Here is a 24,003-nt window from a genome sequence, read left to right as displayed (position 1 = left end):
ATACTGAGCAAGTCTTTACAGAGCAGGACTAGTGACCTCAAATCCTCTTATCCAGGACTTAATTAAGCAGACATGTGCTTCCACTCACCTTTCTCCAACCACAAACTTCTATTTCCATAATGAGTTAGATAGCATTATCTATATTGTTTAGTTTGGCAGCCATGAATGTATGGTTTTTCAATTTTCAGTGCATGCTTTAATGATTTGCAGCACTGGTTCTAATTTAATCATTTAAAATTACCTCTATACTATGCTGTAAACACATGTATACAAAATTATTGTGCTGATTATCCTGATCATTTTGAACGAATTGTACCAGGAGATTCTGCCAATGGTTGAATTTTTAAAATAATGACACTTAGTTAGGCTCACAGACCTTCATTAGTTTTGTGCCCAGTAGTCATCTAGTCTAAAGACCACACAGATGCTGTTCTCTCAGCCAGGAAAAAGCAATAGCAGAAGACTGATAAAAAGAGAGGTGTGGTGGTTTGCTACGTGAAAGTGTGCAACTTTCATCTCAACTGTCATCATTTCAACAGTACAATTCTGCATATCTGCAATGCACATTTCTGCCACACCCAAATGTCTCCCACTGCTTTCAAATTTAGGATCGAGACTAAATGAACATTGTCCTATTTCTGACATTTTAAATCTGTTAGATTTCTATCACTCTTAAAATCATCTTGAAGGAGCATTTCTGACCACTGTATGAACAAATAAAAGAGGCACTAGGACCCTGCAGCTGAGGATGACAGAGAGAGAAAGGGCTGGCAGAGGCAAACAACTGAGCTAAACACAAGACAAATGAAAGAAGGGACCAAGGAACTCACTGCAGAAGAGAGAGAGAGATAAGGAGAGATAAGATAAATTGAGAGTTCAGATAAATGGCATGGAGGCTGAAGAAAGACAAAGTGACAGATATCAACAGCAGATATCAGGAGGAGTGGACAAACTAGAAGAGGAGGAGGAGTCTGGTCTGAGAGGAAGCTAAAAAGAGTGGAGCGCGAAAAGGAGCCCTTCAAAACAGAAAAATCTTTTCTGAGTGGGCTACTGACATATACGTGGAATAAACTGGAGCCTGGCAAAGGGGACCTCAACTGGCAAAAAAAAAAAAAAAAAAAAAAAAAAACATCACTGAAGGAATTACTGAAAATATAAACAGACGGAGCTGTGCAAAGGCACCAGGGAGAGCAGAAGGCAATCAAACATTATTACAACAGAAAGAAGCATTGGAGATACCACCCACAGAGAGAGACTGAGTATACCACACACAGGGTTTATCACAGGTAATCACACCGCAACTGAGCAACAGACACTAACAATCGACAAATACATTCACATAACCACACACATGTATTTATGGAATGCACACCTACACACAGTGGGTGACTATAACACATACACTGAACATCCATAACTCAAGCTTAGAGAGTTTAGACTATAGTCAGGAGGCACAGGGAATCTTGGCTGTCACAGGGGACAGACTGACTGTGAATGGGTAGAGTGGTGAGGCCCTATGGACAACTCTGAACACTCAAAATTTGAACTGATCTGAGAACAAATTTTCTTCTCCATGTCAAAAACCACCCCAGAAATTAAAGTAGATCATTGGTAGATCATAGACCAAATCATCTTCTCCAAGTCAAGTTCCACTATCAGCTACAGGACTCTTTCACACTTTGAAGAACCAGCACTCTCAACTCTTGGACATCCTTCTTCTCTAAGGACCGATTTCATTGTGTTACCCACAGGACATCTGGTCACATCTCTTTGTTGGAATGGAAGTTGTGAACTGAGATACTAAGAAGGGGTTGAGTGAGTTAGACGCTTACCTACTGACACTGCAGCATGAAGCTCACGCATGGGACAAGAGGGGCACTGACGGCCTTGCTGCTGAGTTTACTGCTGACTCTCTGCACCACACAAGAGAGTGAGGAGAGTCTGGAGCTCCAGGAAGAAAACAATACAGTCAGCACTGAGAGCCCTGTAAGTCAAATGCCATACACACACCTGCTGTACACCTGTCAAGGCTTATACAATGACACTGTGGAATCTCGTAAATCATCAAATCTTTAAATTTTACTTTATGGGTGTGAGAACCATATGATATATATATATATATATATATATATATATATATATATATATATATATATATATATATATATATATATATATATATATATATATATATAATTTTCTAAGCAAATTTCTGAACGTTTAAATATTTGTATGAACATGAAGTGATCCAACAACTGAGACATAAACTAAACAAATTTCACAGATATATGAGGAAAAGAAATTAAGGAATGAGTTCTTGAAAAAAGTAGTCTGTAGATGCTTTAATACTACTGTACTTCTCATCCTCTTGGACTGCACCAGATTTGCACCAGTTCTTGCATATGGTTACATGTGGTTCCTGCCTCCCTGTAACACTGGCCTCTTAGGTCTCTTACATTACGGACGTTGCAGTTTATTTCTCTGTTCACATCTGCACTCCTCATGCCTCCCTGCAGCAGAACTATGGCATATTCACGCAGGTGTGGCTCTCCTTGTGTTTTTCAGAGTCAGTAGAAAGGTCTCTGTAGTGTCCTAAGTTATTGTAACTGTGGCCTTAATTGTCTACCACCTGTAAACTGCTATTGTCTTAAGGACAAGCTTTCCAATAATCATTTGTAAAATGTATTTATTTTTTACAAAATTACATTTAAAATAAAGAATCTTGAAAAAGGGATGTTTCTTTTTAGATCAGTTATATATATATATATATATATATATATATATATATATATATATATATATATATATATATATATATATATATATATATATATATATATATATTAGAGGTGGGCATAGATTAATTTTTTTAATCTAGATTAATCTAGATTAATTTTGAAATTAATCTAGATTAATCTAGATTAAAATGGCTCATTTGAATTCTGCCGAAGGCATTCAGAATATGTGAGATACCCAAATTGTCCCTGCGTCCCAATGTCCATACTATCCATCCTAAATAGTATGTGAGATTAAAATAAGTGTGTGCCAAAGCATAGTATGTTGAAAAGAGTATGCCAAAAGTCCCCGGATGGTCTACTATTTCCGGTAGATTTTCGAAGTGTGGATCCGTTTTTCATCTGCAAATACCAATGTGGACTTTTATAAAGATCTGATTGGCCATTAAGTTTTAAATGCATCTTTATGCATTAATATGAGGAGAGTTCTCCACATGAAAGACTCGCGACTGCAGATCAACGTGCTGCATTTCTCTCCGATACGGTAGGAAATTAGCTAAATAAAATGTGGAGGATGTAAGATGATTGACAGGGAAGTTTACGGTGACTGGATGCGACAGAGAGCAAAGACTCAACTGTATGACGTGATAGTATGTCCCAAAGCTTGTCTAGTCTTTTGCTACACACTCAAAAGTAAGTACTTTTTGTTCACAGAAAGAGTACATATTTTAGGGCGTAGTACTATAAGTGGGCGAATTGGAACGCAGCAAATGACTAAAAAGTAATCCACCATTTTGTCCGACAAAGCAGATAGGAGTTAGAAGATTAACCTCAGTGGAGTTAAACTTTTGTATATTATATTTTGTATATTGACATCTTTCCGCGTTTGAAACAACACTGATTCTCATTTCTCATGTTCATTCATGTTTATTTGATGCTATAAATGGACTCGTAGTAAGAGATGATCAGTTTACGAGCCTCTTGAGCTGAGGCGCTACAGCAACCTGTCACGACCATGGTCACGACACATTAAAGAAAACGGGTTTTATTGTTTGAATTTCTTAAAAAACTACAGTTTTAAAACTGGGACTTTGTTAAATATCATAAGTTACCTGCTTTGTCTTGTCAGTGTCCTCTTTGCTCCGTGATGCATTTATCACTGTGTGACGTGACGGGCCTGACAGCACCAGTCGACCAAAGCAACAGTAACTAAGGGGGGCGGGTCTTTGAGAAGGGTCAGTTCGGCTAGGTATACATCCGCGCTAAACTATCAAGGTGAAAGTCATCATAGCTTGCGTAGAATAGACCCAGCTCCCAACCCAACTTTGAGAATAGATTAACGGCGATATTTTTTTTATCGCCCGATAAGAGTCTCGCGTTAACGCCGTTAACGGCCCACCACTAATATATATATATATATATATATATATATATTCTTATAGTTTAACGCCCTGAAATGCCTATCTTTTACAGGAGACTGTATCCTCTGACATAACCATTGTGAGCCCCCACAGGACATGGATAGTCTTTAGGGACAACTCCAACAAGGGTGGAAATAAGAAACCAAAAGGAAATAAAAAACTATCCAAGGTAATCTCTGTTACATACACACCCTGCTATACATCAAAAATATTAATAGATAGAATAAGTGCATGGATATATGCACTTAGATAAACCTAATGAGGCCTATAACAACATGTCTACTCTGAGAAAGTCCCTAATCCTTCACTTTTTCAACTTTCTATACGTCCAGCATGGCCTTCCAGGTCCACCAGGCCCTCCTGGTCCCCAGGGGCCTCCTGGTCCTCCAGGCCCCCTACTGCCTCATCATGCAGAGTTGATACAGGACTTCCAAGTCAAATTGAAAGGTATGCTGGGATTTGTGGACATAAGCCCATTCCCACACCATTACCAATTATACCATACAAAACAGAAAATAAATCTCGATACATCCATCTGGCATACCTGAGCAAAATCTAAAAGTTGCTAAGATTCCATTTGATAAGTGGATTCAGATCATCAGCTTGTCAGGAGAGAGCTCCATGAACCTAACTGAGTGTGTCAGATAAGAGAAACATAGAAAATGTACAGAGACGTGGGTCTCCAGCAACAGGATTGAAAACCATAGTGTTCATATTGTTCATAAACACTATTGTGACTTGTATAAATTTGTAGGTTGCCCTTTGGTCTACAGCGTGCACCATCTAAAGATTCAGTTCACTTGTGCTAAGGCAATAGTTCTACAGTGAGTGATGGATTCACACTACACAACGACTCCATTTGCAAGTTCACAAATTAATTAAACTGGTTAAGTAATGTTTGACATCAACACCTTTCAAAGAGTTTGTTAAACATTTGAATATGTTGGTTTTAATGGTCTAACAGGTTGTTTGTGTTTGTGTTTTTGTTTCGGCTAGGTCACTTTCAGCATTGCTTGATGTTTGGGATGTGTGTTGTCATGCTCATTTGTTGGGGCGGCTGCTAGTCTGATTGTAGGCTGGCCTGATCTCTTAATAGGTGTAATTTTCCAGGACGTGGATTTGACTTGGCCTGGCCAAAGAATTCCATGGATTCCAGATTTTGTGCGTGTGTGCATGTGTGTGTGGAATGAGTGTTGGAGCATTGCCAGGAAAGCAGACACAGGTCTGTTTGTGCTCTGGTGCAGTGAGCTGCAGGCTGTTCTGACAGCAATATAAAACATAAAAGCTCTTATTCACACAGAAAAGTGCAGTGGCGCCGTACGCTTATACATTCTAACATTCTCATTCCTTTACACTTCCATCCACTCTTTCTGCTCATACACACACTCAAACACTCCAAATATTTACATCTTCTATTCACTGTGAGAATGTTGAATGTTGAATGAATTTATATGCAGCTAAGTGTCGGTCAAAAACTATCTCAACCATTTTCTACTGGCTGTATTTCAGTGTTTTTGAGTCTGAGAAGGTGCCTAGTCAACTGGGTTATACCTTATCCCACATTAAACAACGCAGTCAGATGGGAATTAATTGTGCTTTTAACAAAGGAACATTACAATCTTGCCATTATCTTTCCACTCAGAGATGGTAGGAACTTACTGTTTGCTCTGCGATCAGCCCCCTCGTGTGGCCACGGCTTTCCGTTGCCGACTGCACCATAACCTGCTGGTCCACCGTCGCAGTCTGCAGGAGCTCCAGCCCTTCAACACTGTGAGTGGAAAATAATCCCTTCCAAACTAGAAACAATTTACTTAATTCATTAACTATGATATAGTATCCCCAGAGCTGTGAAATTAAATTTAAACTCTCAATTAGGCTTTCATTTGTTTGAAGAAGCCCTAGCTTCTAGATATATTGGTTTAGCAGTAATGTTAGCTTTGGCTGATGGTGAAACAGGCTGGCAAAGCAGTGGAGAAGGGTTGGCAATGGATAAGATTGGCAATGGCATATTCAATATTTCCATTTCTGTGTGTTTTCCACAGCCTTTAAACACAGAGCAGTTCCATCAGAGAGGGCAGGGCTTTAACGCCAGCAGTGGCCGGTACACGGCTCCAGTGTCTGGGTTCTATCAGCTCACAGCTAGTCTACTACTCGGTACGTAGTTCAAAATGTTTTGCCCCTGCCCCCAATATTCAGACTTGTTATCAACCTTAAACTTAATAGCCCTTAGGTTAAACTAAATAGCCTTTAATATGCCCTTGAAACTTGAAAATAATCTTGTGCGTAGACAAGAGAGAATATCAACATCACAAGCTCTAAAACTTTAAGTCCTAAAACAGAGATTGCATCTAAATTTCTGTATACTGAAGTGCCTTCTTTACATTGTCAGATTGTGTAAAAATTGTACCTTTAGACTACCTATTCACAGGCAGCACCTTCAAACCTTCAAACACCCACTGGACCACTGTTCTGCAGAGTTTAGATGAAAACTCTAACCAAAGTCTTCAGGATTACTTGAAAATTACAGGCAGGTGTGTTTGGCATGGAGCTGAACATTGCCCTCCAGGTTTAGAATTAGATCCCTGGCCTAAAGAGTACATATTAATACCTCAAAGCTACTCACTACGAACTTTAGTCTCTCTATTGCCATCTGTAGTTGAATCAAAAAATTGTTACTTGCAGAGTAGATCTTTAACCTAAGCTGAGGTTCTTCTGTGCGGATGAATCTGATGGTTTAAGGAAACCACATGGTTATTGGTGATCACCAAATCATATCAGATCTGTCATGCTGCACTAAGACCCACTGACAGTAAGAAGAATTTCCAACAAAGCATATATCAGAAAAAGTCATATCTACCACTGTTGTTTGGATCAGGCTCTGTTGCTTTCCCTTTTTGAATGCAGATTTTTTTTTTTTAATTCAAAAACGGTTTGAGATTTTTTTGTTTTGACAAACAGTGATTTCCTGTAGGACAGTGAGGGTTGCTGTTTTGACTGTACTAAACAATACTATTTATTGCAGAATCAAACTACAACTACTCCTTAGCACACACAATATTGTAGCTGGACCTTCTTTTGCGTTTACTGACATGACGTTAAAGCAAGAATGAATGATGTAAGCCTAGAATTTCCTGTGAAATCTGATTTTACAGTTTGAAATTGAAATAAATATTGTTGGTTTACCATAGTGAAGTTTAATAAGTCAAGTCTGTGGTTTTGAATACAGATTTGTTATATACTCTCTCAATAATTAAATTTCTATCTATCTTCAAACAAACAGACTGTCCATTGTGGAGCCTATCCCAGCATCTTATGCTGTAGGCATAAATGGAAATTCACTAATTTATAGCAAAAAAAAAAAAAAAATGTTGCTGTTGTACCCCTAAAGGTATGATATCCTAACCTTGAACACTGGCTCACAGTTCTTTTTGAGTTTGATGACTCCCCAGCTCTTGTGGCCTTATGGGATAATGTCCACTGGTTGCACATGCTGCAGAGTTTAGTTCTGTCCAACCCTGTTCAAACACACATCCCTGTAGCTTTCAGTAATCTCAGAGACCTTGATTAGTTTGTACAGGTGTTTTTGATTAGGGTTGGAGTAAAAATCTGCCAGAAAGTGGATCACGCAGGTATTATATCATGAATATATTATGCTTTTACGCACAATGTCTGCATATGTAGCAGTAAGTACACTTATTTGTTGCAATGAATGGATATATCTGTAAGCTAAACAAAATGCACTGGCAGGTCATTTAATTGTTCCTTTTAGACAGATAGAAACATAAAAGATAAGCTTCATATGATCATTCTGTAGCTGAAGCACATGCAATGCCTTATTCCTGATTGCATCATGTTTTTTCTTAGAGAGTGTGTGGTAAATTGGGCCTATCCAACAGTCTGTCCCTTAGATAAAGTTCAGTGGAACGGGTGGGGTTGCTTGTACTACTGAACACAGAGCCTGCCTGTCACAATCCCTTTAACTTTGCATCATGTATCTGTGTTTGTGTGTTTTCTTAGAATCCAATGAGTCTCAGAAGAAGCCCAATGCCAGGCAGAGAGACAGTGTCAAGACTTCCATATGCATAGAGTCTCTTTGTCAGAGTAATGTGTGAGTAGTACTGGTCCATTATAATGAATAGCACTGACCGTTTGAACTGTTATTCTAACACCACACAGTCAGTCAACCAAATGAGTCCCAAACCATGATTAATGTGTTTATAATGATGCAGGTCTCTGGAGACAGTGACTGGAGTGAGTGCTACAGGAGGAGTATTCAGTATTCTCCTCACCGGTACTCTTTACCTACAGGTACGACTGACTGACAAGGTTACCACAAATCATAAAATGTCTATTTAACTGAACAAGTATTATACAGATTACTGGATCCTTTGTGCCATAATGCTGACAGAAATCAAAGGCCTGGGACCATATTTGGGGCACCTTTTTAATCTGATGTGTCACAGGGGCATCTTCTGCTTCTGGGCCCTTGACAATATGATTAATCACTGTCAAAACCCCAGTATTATGCATATACATCATTGCCCTCTTTTAATAATGTGATGCTTACTTTTTGGCTATTTTATTCAGTTTATTCAAAAACACATTATAAATGCATGACTGCAGGTCAGTAAGACTTTTCAAAATATCTTAATTTTAACTTTTTATGACAAGGATACGCAAGGTTAGTTCAGCTTGTTAAGTGTCATGTGGCACAACCACCCAAAACCTAATGATTTATGAATTCAAAAAAATACCTTCTTACCTTGAAAAATACATTTAAAAACTTTCAAGGTGTAAGGCAAATAGATAACTTTTTTTTACTTGATAATTAATGACAATGTCATTATATATACAGTCTTCTTAAAAATGGTGTACTAACACACCAAACAATAGCTACAAAGAGTGCATATCTAGGAACTTATATTAGGACGATCTTATATTGTTGACCCATAAAATAGCAAAAAGCTTGATTAATGTATATAATTTTTTTTTTTTTTTTTTTTTCACAGGCTGGAGAGTATGTGTCTATTCTCATTGACAATGGGACAGGCTCAGCACTCACAATTCTCCAAGACAGTCTGTTTTCTGGCATCCTTTTTGGAATATGAGGACACCAACAAAGCACAAACCAACGCCTATAAAAAAGACAAGTTTCTCTGTGCTGACAAAATACACAACTTTATTAGATGAGGTATTCAGGACATATTATAATAATAATTACATAAGGATGACTTTTTTCAAGCATCTAAAAAAAGAGTCTTTGTGTATAATGATCTTTAAAGGATTAGTCCAATTTTAAATAAAATTTTCCTGATAATTTACTCACCCCCATGTCATCCAAAATGTCTTTCTTTCTTCAGTCGAAAAGAAATTAAGGTTTTTGATGAAAACATTCCAGGATTATTCTCCTTATAGTGGACTTCAATGGCCTCCAGACGGTTGAAGGTAGAAATTACAGTTTCAGTGCAGCTTCAAAGGGATTTAAACAATACCAGACGAGGAATAAGGGTCTTATCTAGCAAAACGATTGGTCATTTTCGAAAAAAAATACAACTGTATATGCTTTATAAACACAAATTATCTCTGCTTTCCGTATTCTCTAAAACGCTTATGCTGTATGTCCTACGCTTTCCCTATTCTACTTACGGAACGAAAGCGGCGCCAGTTTAGTTTTTTTAGAATAGAATAGGGAAGGCGTAGGACATACGAAATAAGCGTTTTGAGCAATACGGAAAGTGGAAGCACATGCAAGCCGTTAATTTGTGTTTATAAAGCATATACAGTTGTATTTTTTTTTTTGAAAATGACCAATCGTTTCGCTAGATAAGACCCTTATTCCTCGTCTGGTATTGTTTAAAGCCCTTTGAAGCTGCACTGAAACTGTAATTTTGACCTTCAACCGTCTGGAGGCCATTGAAGTACACTATAAGGAGAATAACCCTGGAATATTTTCATCAAAAACCTTAATTTCTTTTCGACTGAAGAAAGAAAGACATTTTGGATGACATGGGGGTGAGTAAATTATCAGGAAATTTTATTTAAAAGTGAACTAATCCTTTAACATTTGAATTGCAAATTTGCATTGTTGCAGTAGGGTTGCACTGCTATTTTTTTTTTTCCAAAAAAATGGAAATTTTAATCTGTTCATAGAGGTGTATGTATTTTTTTCATGTGGTATGTTTATGTATTCCATTCTTAACAGGGTTGAAGTTTTATTTATTTGCATTTGCTTTTTGAAACAATATTGATATTTGTGTATATTTGCAATAAATACTTATATAACTGCTGAAACCTGCTCTGGGAATGTATTTCAGTGAATATAGTGATTTATATAAATTGCCTTGTTATATAAAGTGCCTTGTTACTGAAGAAAGTACGGGCCCCCGCTCATGACATACAGGAAAAGGATAAATTAGTAGGCTAAATTGTGAGCACACTTTACTAAGTCGTTCCCTCGATTTATAAATCATGTGCACGATTTACTAATCCATTCCCTCAATTTACTAAATCGAGTGAATGAATTAGTAAATCGTGCACACAATTCATTTTGTTCCCTGCATGTTATGTGCAGTGCTCCATAGTACAGTGTTTCAACATGCATTTTAAGCATCCTGTTGTATTAAAGATTTTCATGTTTTGCAATTTATTACTGAACCTTTTGGAAAACAGAAACATTTCCGTCAAGTCAAGTCTACTTTATTTTTATAGCACTTTATACATTACAGATTGTTTCAAAGCAGCTTTACAGTAATAAACAGGAAAATGATGATAAATGACGCAAACAGAATTCAACTCTGCCGTAAAGCAGCTCTAAAAAATTGTCATTATTCAGCAGAAGTCAGTTCAATGTTGATTCAGTTTTCTTCAATAACTGTGTAGTAGTTCATCAATTATGGAATGAGTGTAATTCATCTATAAAACAGCTCTGTAGAAAACAACACAAAATGTCATTGTCCAGCTCAGTTCAAGGATTAGTTCACTTTAAAATGAAAATTACCCCATGATTTACTCACCCTCAAGCCATCCTATGACTTTCTTCTTTCAGACAAATACAATTGGAGATATATTAATAATCACCCTGATGCTCCCAAGCTTTGTAATGGCAGTGCACGGAAACAGCCTGTTCGTAGCTCAAAAAAATGCATCCATCCATCATAAACATACTCCACATGGCTCCGGGGGGTTAATAAAGTAAAATAAAGTAAATATAAATATAAAGTAAAATAACTAGCTTCCTCCAGACCGCCTTCTGTATTCAACTTATGTAAAAAGTGTGTAACGCCTCTCTCGGTTCAAAACGCTTAGGCTAAGCACTACGTCTTCCATATTCAACTTATGAAACAAGCGTAACTGACAAGACATCATGGTGTCAGTGCAGTCAAATCAATAATATTGCTGAATATTAAGAGTTCCCAACTAAGCATGCCAAAGGCGACAAATGTTTCAACAAATATCTTAATTCTTGTGATTTTGTGTATGCCACTAATAAAGCAACTACTACCACATTTGCAGGATAAGTGGGGCGGACTTGCATGAAAATCTTAAGAGAAAAAACTAAAACCAACAGCAACTTATTTAGGTCTCTTTTCCACAGCATAGCAATAAAAATAAAGCTACATTTATTACACAATTAAGATAAAAATGTTAGTATTATTTGGTAATGCTTGTAAATTTCATTGTGAATGAACGAAGACACAAACACTACATTCAATGATGATGCATTTAGACGATATGTTCCAGTAGGGGATGAGGTCATCATGCTGGAAGAGTGGCGCCTGGTGTTTGGCACTGTGCCCTATTCTGTACAAACTGTACATTCTATCCCCCTACACTATCCCTACTCCTATATCTACCCATCACAGAAAACATTCTGCATGTTTATGTTGTAATACCAGTGTAATACCCATGTCATTATACAAATTTGTGTCCTCATAAATCATGAAAACAGACACACACACACATGCATGCACACACACACACACACACACACACACAATGAATGCTCTGCTATACCTTCCAGGGAAACATCTAACATAGCTTTTGTGGTCAGACTGCATTACCTTACAAGGATGGATTGCTGTCAAATAATGTGCAGAAAGATAAATGAGTGTAATGTAATGACATGCTTATTTATCCTATGATGGGTTCACTGAAAGCAGTGTCTCGTTAACAAACAGATAAGAAACACATGGGCCAGTACACACAAACACTTCACTTTATCCCAAAACATAGTTGGGCAACTTGTTTCCTGTTAATTGCACAAGATGGCAGGCTTTTTTTTTTTTTTTTCTTTTTTTTTTAGGATAAATAAGTGCCTTTTTCATCCAAGACATTTTGACTCTTCCCACTCCATCCTGTCTTTCTCAGCTTTCAACACATTCACTCACCCCCTTCAAAGAAGCATGTCTACAACTTCGCTCCCCTCACTCAGCACCAACAAAACATTGCCAAAAGCACTAAACACACATGATTAAAAGAAAGATTGTGAGAGATAAACCTGTATTATAAAGGTGAGGAATGATAACCTGAGACTTTTTTTGTCTCATTGAGACGCTCACCTTGTGTCACAGGGCCAATTCTATAATATAGAAATTTATAATAATAATAATAATAATAATAATAATAATAATACAACATAATAAATATCTCTTTGTGAGCAGGGTTTTTGCAACTGAGAGTTGAATTGCAAAATTGAAAGCAAGCAGAATGCAGAACTGCAATTTGAGTTTGAAGTTCAAGTATAATTTAAAAAAAAAACTGAAAATGAAATTGTAATATTTTGTAATACAATGTAAAATTGTAATAGTCTTGTTTGAAAGTAAAAAAATAAATAAAAGTCTTGTATCTCATGCACATTATAGAAATTCAGGCAAACTTAGCTTTAGATTGATTGAGATAAAGATGTTCAAAACTGATTTCAATTTTCTATTGAGTCTTCCATTCATTAACCCTATGCCTTTTCTTGCATAGTATGAGATTGATGCTCCAACAGTGTCCTCTGTTGGATAAATAACACAACATACTAAGTTTCAACATTTCATTTATTCCTGGAATTCCAGCCAGGCCACATCAAAAAGGAATAAACAAAGTGAATAAACTTTCTTGAAAGTGAATTGCATTAGAAACCAGGAGGAACAATCCAATGCTGGTGGAAAAACAAAACATTCAGACATGCTGTAGTACTGATATGGTCTGTTTCATAGGTCATGTTGATCCAATGTGATATTTTCACTGCCCTTACAATATGTTTATGGAACATTTAATGTCCACTTTTGGCAAAGAGTACTGTTTTTGCTACTGTTGATTAAAGTGCCAAAGAGGGGAATCTTCTAAGCCGGCTCAGCCTCGATGATGGAGGACATTGTCTCATGTTATTCTTGGAAGGTAGTTTTGGTGTTTTGGGCATTGGATCCAGTGGTTCAGCTACCTTCACAGTATTCTTACCATAGAGTTTCCTCTCATAGTCCAGAAGTTGGGTCCAGAATCCTGTATTAAGGCTGATGTAGGCTCTACTGTCTTTAACCCAGTTATGTGCCTGCCGCAGAGTCACTCCTTTGTACTTCATGAGGTAGGCCATTATTAAAGCAGGTGAGCGACTCATGCCCGCAGCGCAGTGCACTAGGGTTCCTCCGGCTCTGTTGTTGTGGATTCGAGCTGAAACGTGGTCAAAATGATCACCCAGACGGGCATTTGGAAGGTCGGACACTGCAACACGTATGCACTTCACACCTGGGTAGACAGGGCAGGCGTGGGACAGGGTCACGTTCACAATGAGTGTAATGCCTTTGCGGGTCATAAGTGCCTGATTCATAGGAGCATCAGCCCCGCTCAGGAAGAGGGTTGGTGTTATCTGTGATATTGACATAAGGCTGCATGATAAAAAATAATATTATTTTTTTAATATAATAATAAAAAACAACAACCAACAACCAGACAGTTTATAACCAGTTTGAGCTTTAAGCTATACTTATTACGTATTATTATTTTTATTATTATTATTTTGAGTCAATATAGTATTTATAAATTTCTGAACTCTGGTCCTCGAGGTCCACTCTCCTGCAGAGCTTATGCTGCGTTCACACCATGTTGTAATTACCATAATTTAAAGATGAAAACACGTCACGTTCTACTCTATCAATACCTAAATCAATTTGCGGCAGTCGGGTGGTACAGCAGTTGTGTAGTACAAGTAGGAGCTCTCAGAAAATTCCCAGCTTACAAGGTGTAAATATGAGCACTACAAAGACATGGATGCTTTTTATAAATTGGAATCTTGTACTGTAATTATGGTAATTAAGTCATGCCGTGAACATTCCTTTAGCTCCAACCCTAATCAAACACACCTGAACAAGCTAATCAAGGTCTTCAGGATTATTACAAAGTTACAGACAGGTGAGTTTAATCAAGGTTGGAGCTGAACTCTGCAGGAAAGTGAACCTTGAGGGCCAGAGTTGAGAAAACCCCTGTTATAAATAGTTAATAATACAAGCAGCTGCAATTGTTCTCGAAAAATCACGAATGTATAAAGGTCAATGAAAATATAAGATAAAGGAAGTAAAAATATTTTAAAATCATGTTTAAAACACATGTGCCAAGTTCTTAGAAATGTGTTCATGTTAGATTTATATGGTTTTGTGAAACATATCATTTTTATAGGAAATTTCAAGGAAAAAAAATTTTTAAAAACACAGTTTAAATCCAACAGGTCTTCATCAGGCACAAAACAACAGGCAAAAATATCATGAAATACCTTTGTGTACATACAGTCGAAGATGCTCATCATAGAAGATGAGTATTAAAGTCATAATATGCATGAATTGCATTGTTAATGTATTTTTAATAACACAAGTTAGAATGAGTAGAAAGGCATTTTCCTACCAGTTGCCGACTACATAACTACAGTCGTGCAGTGAGCTAAATAGACACGTGAGTGTTTTATATGAACTTTCCACTACGTATAACATGCACCTGGGTCACATGCATAGTTTATAAAAAAATTTTGTCAGTGCACTAAATTTGATTACATTTCTACATCTTCTGTACTAATCAAGTATAATTAAAATAGTATTGATCTGTGTTTATTTATTGTGCACAGTGTTTTAAGGCTTATTTCAGTAACTGACCTGGTCCCTTGGTGTGTGTCTCTCTCACATTTGAGCTCGACATTACAGTGCAGGGGAGATCTCCTGTTGATACGTTCAAACCCTAAAAAGGCTTTGAAGACAACTGGCCAATGAAGAGAGAGATTAATTTTAAACTCCCTCTGCCTGTGGGGAATTAGCTTCTTGTCTTCATGACAGACAGCCTATCTGTTTATGAAACCCAACCAGTAATTCAAATGTCATGTTTTGGAAATGTATAAAAAGAAGACTTGTGTATACTTAAATTCAAACTCATATGCAATTCAAGCCTTTATTAGATATAGATAGATCTAATCCTGACATGTAAGAGAAACATAAAATGAAGCAAAATAAAAATAACTACTGACATTTTGTCAACAATAAAAACCATTAATATTAAAAAGCATATCAATTTATGAAATGTTTGTATTTGTTATATATTAAATATTTGTTTTCTTTAATCATGCTATAAACAACAGTGCAATACAACAATAACAGAAAGTAAATAAATAAAAAAAGGAAAAGGGTGCCACTTTATGCAACAATATCACACCTGCTTACCTTGTTATAAGCTCTAATTGTCTTTTTACGTTTACAATTATGTAAAACAAAACAATAAAGCTTGAAATTATTTTGAAAGTGAGAAAAATTTTGCTTGGAGTCAGACCATTTCATTTTATAAATTTTAAGATTTCAGATTAAAATTAAGAATTGTATAAGGTGTGACTTTTCTTTATTAATTCTATGAACATTGAAGGGTTTCATTATATCGAATCTTCTACTGAACAGAAATGCTCAATTTCTTCTTAATTAGACCAATGGCAGGTTTCACAGACAAAGCTTATGCCTAGTCCTAGACTAAAATGCGTGTTTGACCAGTCTTAACCGAAAGCTAGTTAACTGAAAACTTGACATATCTTAAAATATGTCAGTGCCATTGTTTTGTCTCAAGATGCACACCAGTAATGTTTTTTAAGACACGTTTGTAAAAGCTACTTAAATGTTCGAATTGGGCCCTGTTTCCACCTGGTATTAAGATGCATTTTGGTCGGTCACATCACAAGTGAACAACGCTAAGTAAATACAGGTGTAAATGGGGTGTAAAACAATTTGAGCTTATCCAGTTTCGACCACTTCCAGAGGTAGTCGAAAACGCATTCGACCGGATTGCTTTCGTAGTGGAAACGCTCATGTGGTGGAATGTGTTTGAACAGCCACTAAAAACGCCTACTCTCCGCCTACAGACTAATGCATAAACATTGTTGAAAGCGCGCTAGACAGACAGGATTTTAAAGGGATAGTTCAACCAAAAATAAAAATTTGATATTTATCTGCTTACCCTCAGGGCATCCAAGATGTAGGTGACTTTGTTTCTTCAGTAGAACACAAATGATGATTTTTAACTCCAACCGTTGCCGTTTGTCAGTCATATAATGCATGGCAATGGGAACTCCATCTATAAAAGTAAAAAAAAACAAACATGCACAGAAAAATCCAAATTAAACCCTGTGGCTTGTGACGACACATTGATGTCCTAAGACACAAAGTGATCGGTATGTGTGAGAAACCGAACAGTATTTATATAATTTTTTACCTCTAATATACCACTATGTCCAACTGCCTTGAGCATCCGGTGTGTAGGTCTGAATGCACTCTGACAACGGAAATGATCTCTCGCACTCATTGACGTTCTACTTGCGAGCAGAGCTTCCGGCATCAGAGCACATTTTCAGACCTACACACCGGATGCTCAACGGCAGTTGGACATAGTGGTGTATTAGAGGTAAAAAATGATATACTGTTCGGTTTCTCACACAAACCGATCATTTTGTGTCTTAGGACATCAATGTGTCGTCACGAGCGGCAGGGTTTAATTTGGATTTGTCTGTGCATGTTTTTTTACTCTTATAGATGGAGTTCCCATTGCCATGCATTATACGACTCACAGACCGCAATGGTTGGAGTTAAAAACATCATTTGTGTTCTACTGAAGAAACAAAGTCACCTACATCTTGGATGCCCTGGGGGTAAGCAGATAAACATCAAATTTTCATTTTTGGGTGAAGACCTAAGTTTGGTTTGAAGAAAAATTTACCAAGCACAATGTTCTCTCACCATTCCACCACTCACTGCGTTCAGCATGGTCTGTAGCAGAAACGAAAGCTGATGCTCTCTGTATGTTCTTCCGTCATCATGGGTGCATTCATATGTAAATTGCTAGAGCTTATTTTGTCCATTCGATCAAAAGATCTAAAAAGAAAAAAAAAAAAACATACATTTAGCCACCCATAGACCCTCCCCTCAAATAAATCAGGACATAAATGGTTGAAAGTGAAAGAGACAGATTAAAATACCCCATGCAAATGTGTCTTTCTCATCCACTTGTGATCCGCTCAACCAAAATGTATCTTTATAGGTAGAAGCAGGGCCTTGTCTCTGAAACCGGGCCTAAATGTTCCATATCTATGGTGGCCGAGAGAGCTCAACGTGCTGGAAATGAAGAAAAAACATGCAAATAAAGAAAATTCATCAGTTTGGCAACACGTGCTGCAAAAGTCCACAACACTTACAAATAGTGAAATGCGCTGCAAATTCCACAACACTTACAAATAGACAAACGCGCTGCAAATTCCACAACACTTACAAATAGACAAACGCGCTGCAAATTCCACAACACTTACAAATAGACAAATACGCTGCAAATAGCACATACCAGGCCCAGCGATCTCAAGTCCTTCTGCGATGATCTGAATGATGATGATGACGGTGACAATAATGATTAGGTTACTTTTAGAATTAAATTATAAATTTAATTTGCCCCGCAATAATTTATAGTGCATCATGCATAACCGACGTGATGAGATTAGCTAAATAGAAAAACTCAGCTAAAGTGAAAGTAAAACTCAGCGATGAGAGCTCTACTTCAACATGTTCTGATAACACTATTTAACCTTAATTTATTTCTTAATATTTCTCTTGTGGCCCATACGTATTGAAAAAAAAAAATGAGAAGAGATATTGTCACAGACACGCCAGGCTCCAGCACCCTCCAATCACAGCGCACACCATCCCCTGAATACTAATCATCAGCACGCTCATCACCAGCACTACTTAAGACACACTCACACACAGTCACATTGTCCGGTCTCGTTTGCATCAAAGGACTTACCTGAATGCTTACCTCAAGGACTCCTCTTGCAACTTACCTGTACTCCGTGTACCCAAGCTCTACTCTTCATTTTCCATCTGGTGTGAAGTGTTGTCTGAAGTCATCTACTCCATTCAGCAAGTATCATTCTCCATTGTCACTCTGCAACCACAAAAGGACTGTGTCATTCTCCATACCATTCATCAGTCACGAACTTGCATCTGTTTACTCACCTGTTGTCATCCAGATACTCTGCTTGTGTTCAATAAACAACCCGTTAACCTATCTTCTGTCTCCCTACTGGTCCTGTTGTAACAGAAGACCGGACCTAAACAGCGGAACACAAGCATGAGTCAACCGGATCCCTTCCAGGAATTGGTGGATGCTTTTTGTCGCACTTTCAATGTGCAACCACCTTCACAAGCGCCACCGCCAGCTCCAGCTCCCGCCATCACTTCCGCATCACTGCCAGCGTACACCAGTCCCATGGCCAAACCGGCACCCTACTCTGGTTCAGCAGAGGACTGCAATGGTTTCCTCCTGCAAGTCTCTCTGACCCTGGAGATGCAACCACACCTGTTCCCCACTGACTACTCCAAGGTAGCATTCTTCATTTCACAACTTTCCCGCAAAGCTCTACAGTGGGCCGATTCCATCTGGTCGCAAAACAATCCTGTAACGCAGACATATTCCGACTTCGTTGAACACTTCCGGGAAGTGTTTGGAAAACCATCCTGGGATTCATCTATCGGTGAGAAACTGTACAATTTGAAACAAGGAAAGTTGTCTGTTAATGAATATGCTCTGCAGTTCAGAACGCTCGCTGCCTGGAGCGGATGGAATGAACAAGCGTTGCTGACGTCTGTAGTAGTGTTAAAGTTCTTGTATGGGAAGGAAGCGGTCGGGGATGGCGAACAACTGCTGACAGCATTTATTGAGAACAAAGTTCAACAGAAAGACTGTGCAACGCACAGCGACAACAACACAAATAATCCACAAAGGGCTTCACTCCAAGATTCGGTAGACACAATCCACAAGGGCTTCACTCCATGCAATGCGCTGTGCCTCAGTCAGCAGTTCCCCTCTCTCTCACACACTCCTGCTTTTCACGGCGTCTTAACCTGTCTCCCCGCCAATCACTAGAACGAGAAACAGGTGTTCGTGATTTGCATTCAACTCACTCACTTACCAAGCGTCTTCCGCTATTCTCTCCGGTTGCAGACCTCGCTGAACCACGCCCCCCTCGCCACAACGTCATACTGTCAAGGACTGAATCCTGGAGTACGGTTGCATCTCGCTGCATACGAGGACACCATCAGGCTCGAACGCTTCATCCAGCTGTCGATATGCTTCGCCACTCGTATGCAGTCGTGTCTCAAAGAGCACCAGGGTCAGAGCCTCCACAACACCGTCCTCTGCCGGCCAGAATCCATCAACGCCCCAGAACCAGCCCAAGAACCCATGCAAGTAGAATCATCACGGCTGACTCCAACTGAAAGACAGAGAAGGCTGACCCAGAACTTGTCTCTATTGTGGATTACTCTCCTCATGTCCTACACGTCCTCCATGCGCCATGGTGAGTGCCATTATCTCTGCTCTCCAGACGCAAAAGCCACTCACCATGACTATAACTCTTACTGCTGCCGATGTTTCTCTTCCAGTATCAGCCCTCATCGAATCTGGGTCAGCGGGAAATTTCATCTCCGGCGCCCTCTGTCATTAGCTCAACATCAACATCAAGACCAAGAACACATCGACTACTTATCAGATCCACTCAATAACAGGCAGACCTGTGAGTAATAGAAGAGTCAGCCGTATCACGAAACCTGTACATCTTCAAGTCGGAGTGCTGCATCACGAGTACATTCAACTGCTGGTTCTGGAGGGTTCCACCGCTGACGTGATACTAGGGCACCTGTGGTTGCAGTAACATAACCCCATCCTCTCTTGGAACACTGGAGAAGTCCTGAAGTGGGGCGAAACTTGCTTTCCCGAGTGTTTCTCCAACCTGCCTGTTCCCAAGTCTCCTCGCTCCAACGTCCTTCCAGTCTGTGCCACATCCGTTGAGAGTCCCCTCGAGAAACGATCTGTGGACATCCCGTCCTGTTACGCCCCCTTCAGCGACGTATTCTGCCCCAAGAGAGACTCCAAGCTGCCTCCACACCGGCCATGGGACTGCGCCATCGACCTGCTTCCGGGTGAGTCAGTGCCAAGGGGTAAGATTTACCCCCTTATCCATCCTGGAGAAGAAGGTCATGGTGGATTACATCGAGGAGGCATTGGCTCAGGCATATATCTGACCATCAACTTCCCCTGCTGCATCCAGCTTCTTCTTTGTGGCGAAAAATTATGGAGGCTTGCTGCCATGCATCGATTACCAAGCACTCAACTCCATCACACTGATCTACTCTGCACACTCCTCACTAGGCACTGGCCACCCGTGGGTCAATGAAACCCTCTCGCTGCTGAAAGAGCGCTTCTGGTGGCCCAACATGGCCAACGACGTCAGGAGGTACGTGCAGGGATGCAAGGAATGCATCATGTCCAAGAGCCCACGCCATTTACCATCCGGCAAACTTCTTCCTCTGCCCGCTCCCAACCGACCCTGGTCACACCTAGGAGTGGACTTCGTGACAGATCTCCCAGCCTCCAACGGGTTCACCTGCATCTTCGTGGTCATAGACAGGTTTTCCAAATCCTGTCGACTCATTCCTCTAAGAGGCCTACCCACTGCCATGGAAACGGCTGAAATTATGTTCAACACTATCTTTCGATACTACGGAATCCCCGAAGACATCGAATCCAACAGAGGTCCTCAATTCATCTCACGGGTCTGGAAAGCCTTCTTCTCCCTTCTAGGTGTGACCGTGAGCCTCTCCTCTGGATACCAGCCGCAGTCGAACGGGCAGACAGAACGCAAGATACAAGAAGTTGGGTGCTTCCTCCGTACCTTCTGCCATGGCCACCAGGACTCTTGGAACCATTATCTGGGTTGGGCCGAGCACGCCCAAAACTCCCTCCGCCAATCTACTACCAGCCTGACACCCTTCCAGTGCGTACTCGGCTACTAACCACTACTGTTCCCCTGGTCTGGGGAACTATCCGACGTACCATCTGTGGACTACTGGTTCCGAGAGAGCGAGAGGGTTTGGGACTCAGCCCATCACCAACTACAACGGGCCCTTTGTAGACGCAGGATGGTCGCGGATCTACGACGCTCTGAAGCCCCTGCTTACCAACCCAGACAGATGGTATGGTTATCTACCAGAGACATCCGCATGCGTCTACCCTGCCGTAAGCTGAGTTCCAAGTTCATTGGCCCATTCACCATCACGGAGCAGGTCAACCCAGTCACCTACAGACTTCAGCTATCATCGCATTCACCCAGCCTTCCATGTATCACTCCTAAAACCTCACCACCCTGCTGTTCCTCTTCCCACAGAGCCTGGCGTGAACGAAGCCGAACAGACACGCCAGGCTCCAGCACCCTCCAATCACAGCGCACACCATATCCTGAATACTAATTACCGTCACCTGCACCTCATCAGCACGCTCATCACCAGCACTACTTAAGACACACTCACACACAGTCACATTGTCCGGTCTCGTTTGCATCAAAGGACTTACCTGGATGCTTACCTCAAGGACTCCTCTTGTGACTTACCTGTACTCCGTGTACCCAAGCTCTACTCCTCGTCTTCCATCTGGTGTGAACACATTGACGTACCTGTCTGGGACTGCTGGCTGGGATTGGTCATGTTTACTCTTAGGGGGTGTGCACCTGAAAGGTGAGTTTTTCGTTCTGTTTGTTAACATTCTGATCTGCATTATGAGCAGTCCTATTTGCAGCGCGTTTGTGTATTTGTAAGTGTTGTGGAATTTGCAGCGCGTTTGTCTATTTGTAAGTGTTGTGGAATTTGCTGCACGTTTGTCTATGTGTAAGTGTTGGCCGGCAACAGCCTATGACGTCATACGGCGCGACCCGGACGTATAAAGGGAGCGCCTGGAGAGACAGAAGACATCTCATCGTCTTTCGGTCCTGTTCTGTCTGATTACGACTTTTATCTGATTATTACTTTTTTATATGCCTTACTAACGTTCAAAAGGATGTGTTTATTCGTGTCCCCGGGTTTGACACTTATATTCACATTTTTTGGGCGTTTTTCTGTCTGGAGAGGAGCGAGCATACACGGTGCTTGAGGGCGCTGTCTGTGTTTGTGTGTTGTTTACTGTGAGCATCTCCCTTTTCGGGACGCTCCGTTCTCGTTTGACACTCTTCCCGAGGGAAGAGGTGTCTGCATCTGTGCCTTATGGTACTGGCCCCGTTTGCTGAGGCAATACGGTGGCTGCGATCATAGGGCTCGCAGATGAGTTTGTTGGGAAGTTTGAGAAAGTTGTCTCTCTCTCTCTCTGCTTCCCTGCGGCTGACGGGGATGACTGGGTGACGATGACGTTTCTGTTTGACGTCATTGTGTCCGGCGCGAGCACTCCTCTGGCTGTGTGCGGAGCTGCTGTGTGTTTGGGACGAGCTTCTCGGCGGGCTGCAGCTGCCGTGAGAGCGCGTTAAGAAAGGGGCCGCGCGCGGATGGCTCGACGAACGGTTCCTTTCTGTCCATTAATGCAGCGGCTTCCATGACTTTCCATTCCCTTCTGATCTCCTCGTTTGAGATCGGGAGGGCATGGAAAAACCCCTAGCCGTCCAGATTTGTATCTGAACCCAGACAGACGGGAGGAGGAAGAAGCAAGAGTGAGGTGGGTGATCGATTGTAAACACCGTTGCGTTTGTAATCGATTCCCCAGCTACATAGGGCGATTTATATCTACCCTCTCCTCTTCTTCTTCCGCCTCCTGTGTATATAATATAATATATATATATGTGTGTGTGGCATCATGACCCAAAAGAGGGAAATAATCAGGCAGAAGACAATAGTGAAGCTTCAATAAACAAACATTTATTCAAAGAAAATAATATAATTACGAAGAAAAACACATTAACATGTTTAAAAAGGATGCAGCAGACCTTCAATGCAATTTCCCACAAAAGAAAAAAAAAGTAAACAAATAAACCAAATAAAAATAAACAAAACCCACAGATGGCCACGGGTTACCTAGAATGTGAAGACAAATGGAGTACAGACAAATGTGCTCCCACTGCAATCAGCTCACGGCACATCACACTGCAGACCTAAAAGGAAAGAAAAAATAAAGTGACCAAACCACCACACCACTGCCATCCACCAGTGAAGGCAAGCCCGCAGCCACCGTCAGGTCAAAAAGAAATCTACAACAAAAAAACAAAACAAACAATCATATTAACAGTGGGTAATACCAATAGAACAAATCAGGCAACACTATAACATGACAATGATCTACTTAGTCCCTCTTTTTTTGTCTTTGGTGTGGCCTCAGTTCTCCCTTAGCCAACTCTGGTCCAACATCCAACCAAAAAGAAAACAATCTCAACAATAATTCAACATAAAATAAACGGTAATCGTGCATAACCCTAACCCTAACCATCCAGCCATAACACTAAAAAACAAACAAAATAACATGATCAGTAAACAAATGTTAAATACCCA

The 24,003-nt window shown here is 40.0% G+C and overlaps 2 protein-coding genes across 4 annotated transcripts; one reads left to right on the top strand and one right to left on the bottom strand.

The window, feature by feature from the left end:
• The first annotated feature begins 785 nt into the window (after positions 1–785).
• si:ch1073-184j22.1 (erythroferrone) lies at positions 786–9,477 on the top strand. Of its 2 annotated transcripts, XM_067363565.1 has the most exons (9): positions 786–1,286; positions 1,752–1,986; positions 4,209–4,325; positions 4,489–4,603; positions 5,799–5,926; positions 6,199–6,310; positions 8,174–8,264; positions 8,386–8,464; positions 9,166–9,477. In XM_067363565.1, exons 2-9 carry the CDS (start codon positions 1,849–1,851, stop codon positions 9,262–9,264), a joined length of 879 nt encoding a protein of 292 aa, XP_067219666.1. In that variant the 5' UTR covers positions 786–1,286; positions 1,752–1,848; the 3' UTR covers positions 9,265–9,477. The 2 variants fall into 2 exon arrangements, with proteins under 2 accessions (XP_067219666.1, XP_067219665.1); XM_067363564.1 differs by having other exon boundaries at positions 786–1,986.
• Positions 9,478–13,222: 3,745 nt separating this feature from the next.
• si:ch1073-184j22.2 (dual specificity protein phosphatase 18) lies at positions 13,223–23,735 on the bottom strand. Of its 2 annotated transcripts, XM_067363561.1 has the most exons (5): positions 23,533–23,735; positions 17,631–17,766; positions 17,407–17,526; positions 15,280–15,382; positions 13,223–14,025 (listed from the first exon to the last, which is right to left on the bottom strand). In XM_067363561.1, the coding sequence occupies exon 5, from the start codon at positions 14,019–14,021 to the stop codon at positions 13,461–13,463; it is 561 nt and encodes a 186-aa protein (XP_067219662.1). In that variant the 5' UTR covers positions 14,022–14,025; positions 15,280–15,382; positions 17,407–17,526; positions 17,631–17,766; positions 23,533–23,735; the 3' UTR covers positions 13,223–13,460. The 2 variants fall into 2 exon arrangements, with proteins under 2 accessions (XP_067219662.1, XP_067219663.1); XM_067363562.1 differs by lacking the exons at positions 17,631–17,766; positions 23,533–23,735 and having other exon boundaries at positions 17,392–17,438.
• Positions 23,736–24,003: the final 268 nt, after the last annotated feature.

This window comes from Chanodichthys erythropterus, chromosome 16, assembly GCF_024489055.1.
Source record: "Chanodichthys erythropterus isolate Z2021 chromosome 16, ASM2448905v1, whole genome shotgun sequence".
In the NCBI taxonomy this organism is placed as follows: Eukaryota; Metazoa; Chordata; class Actinopteri; order Cypriniformes; family Xenocyprididae; genus Chanodichthys; species Chanodichthys erythropterus.
This window is presented reverse-complemented; position numbering and strand designations above follow the sequence as displayed.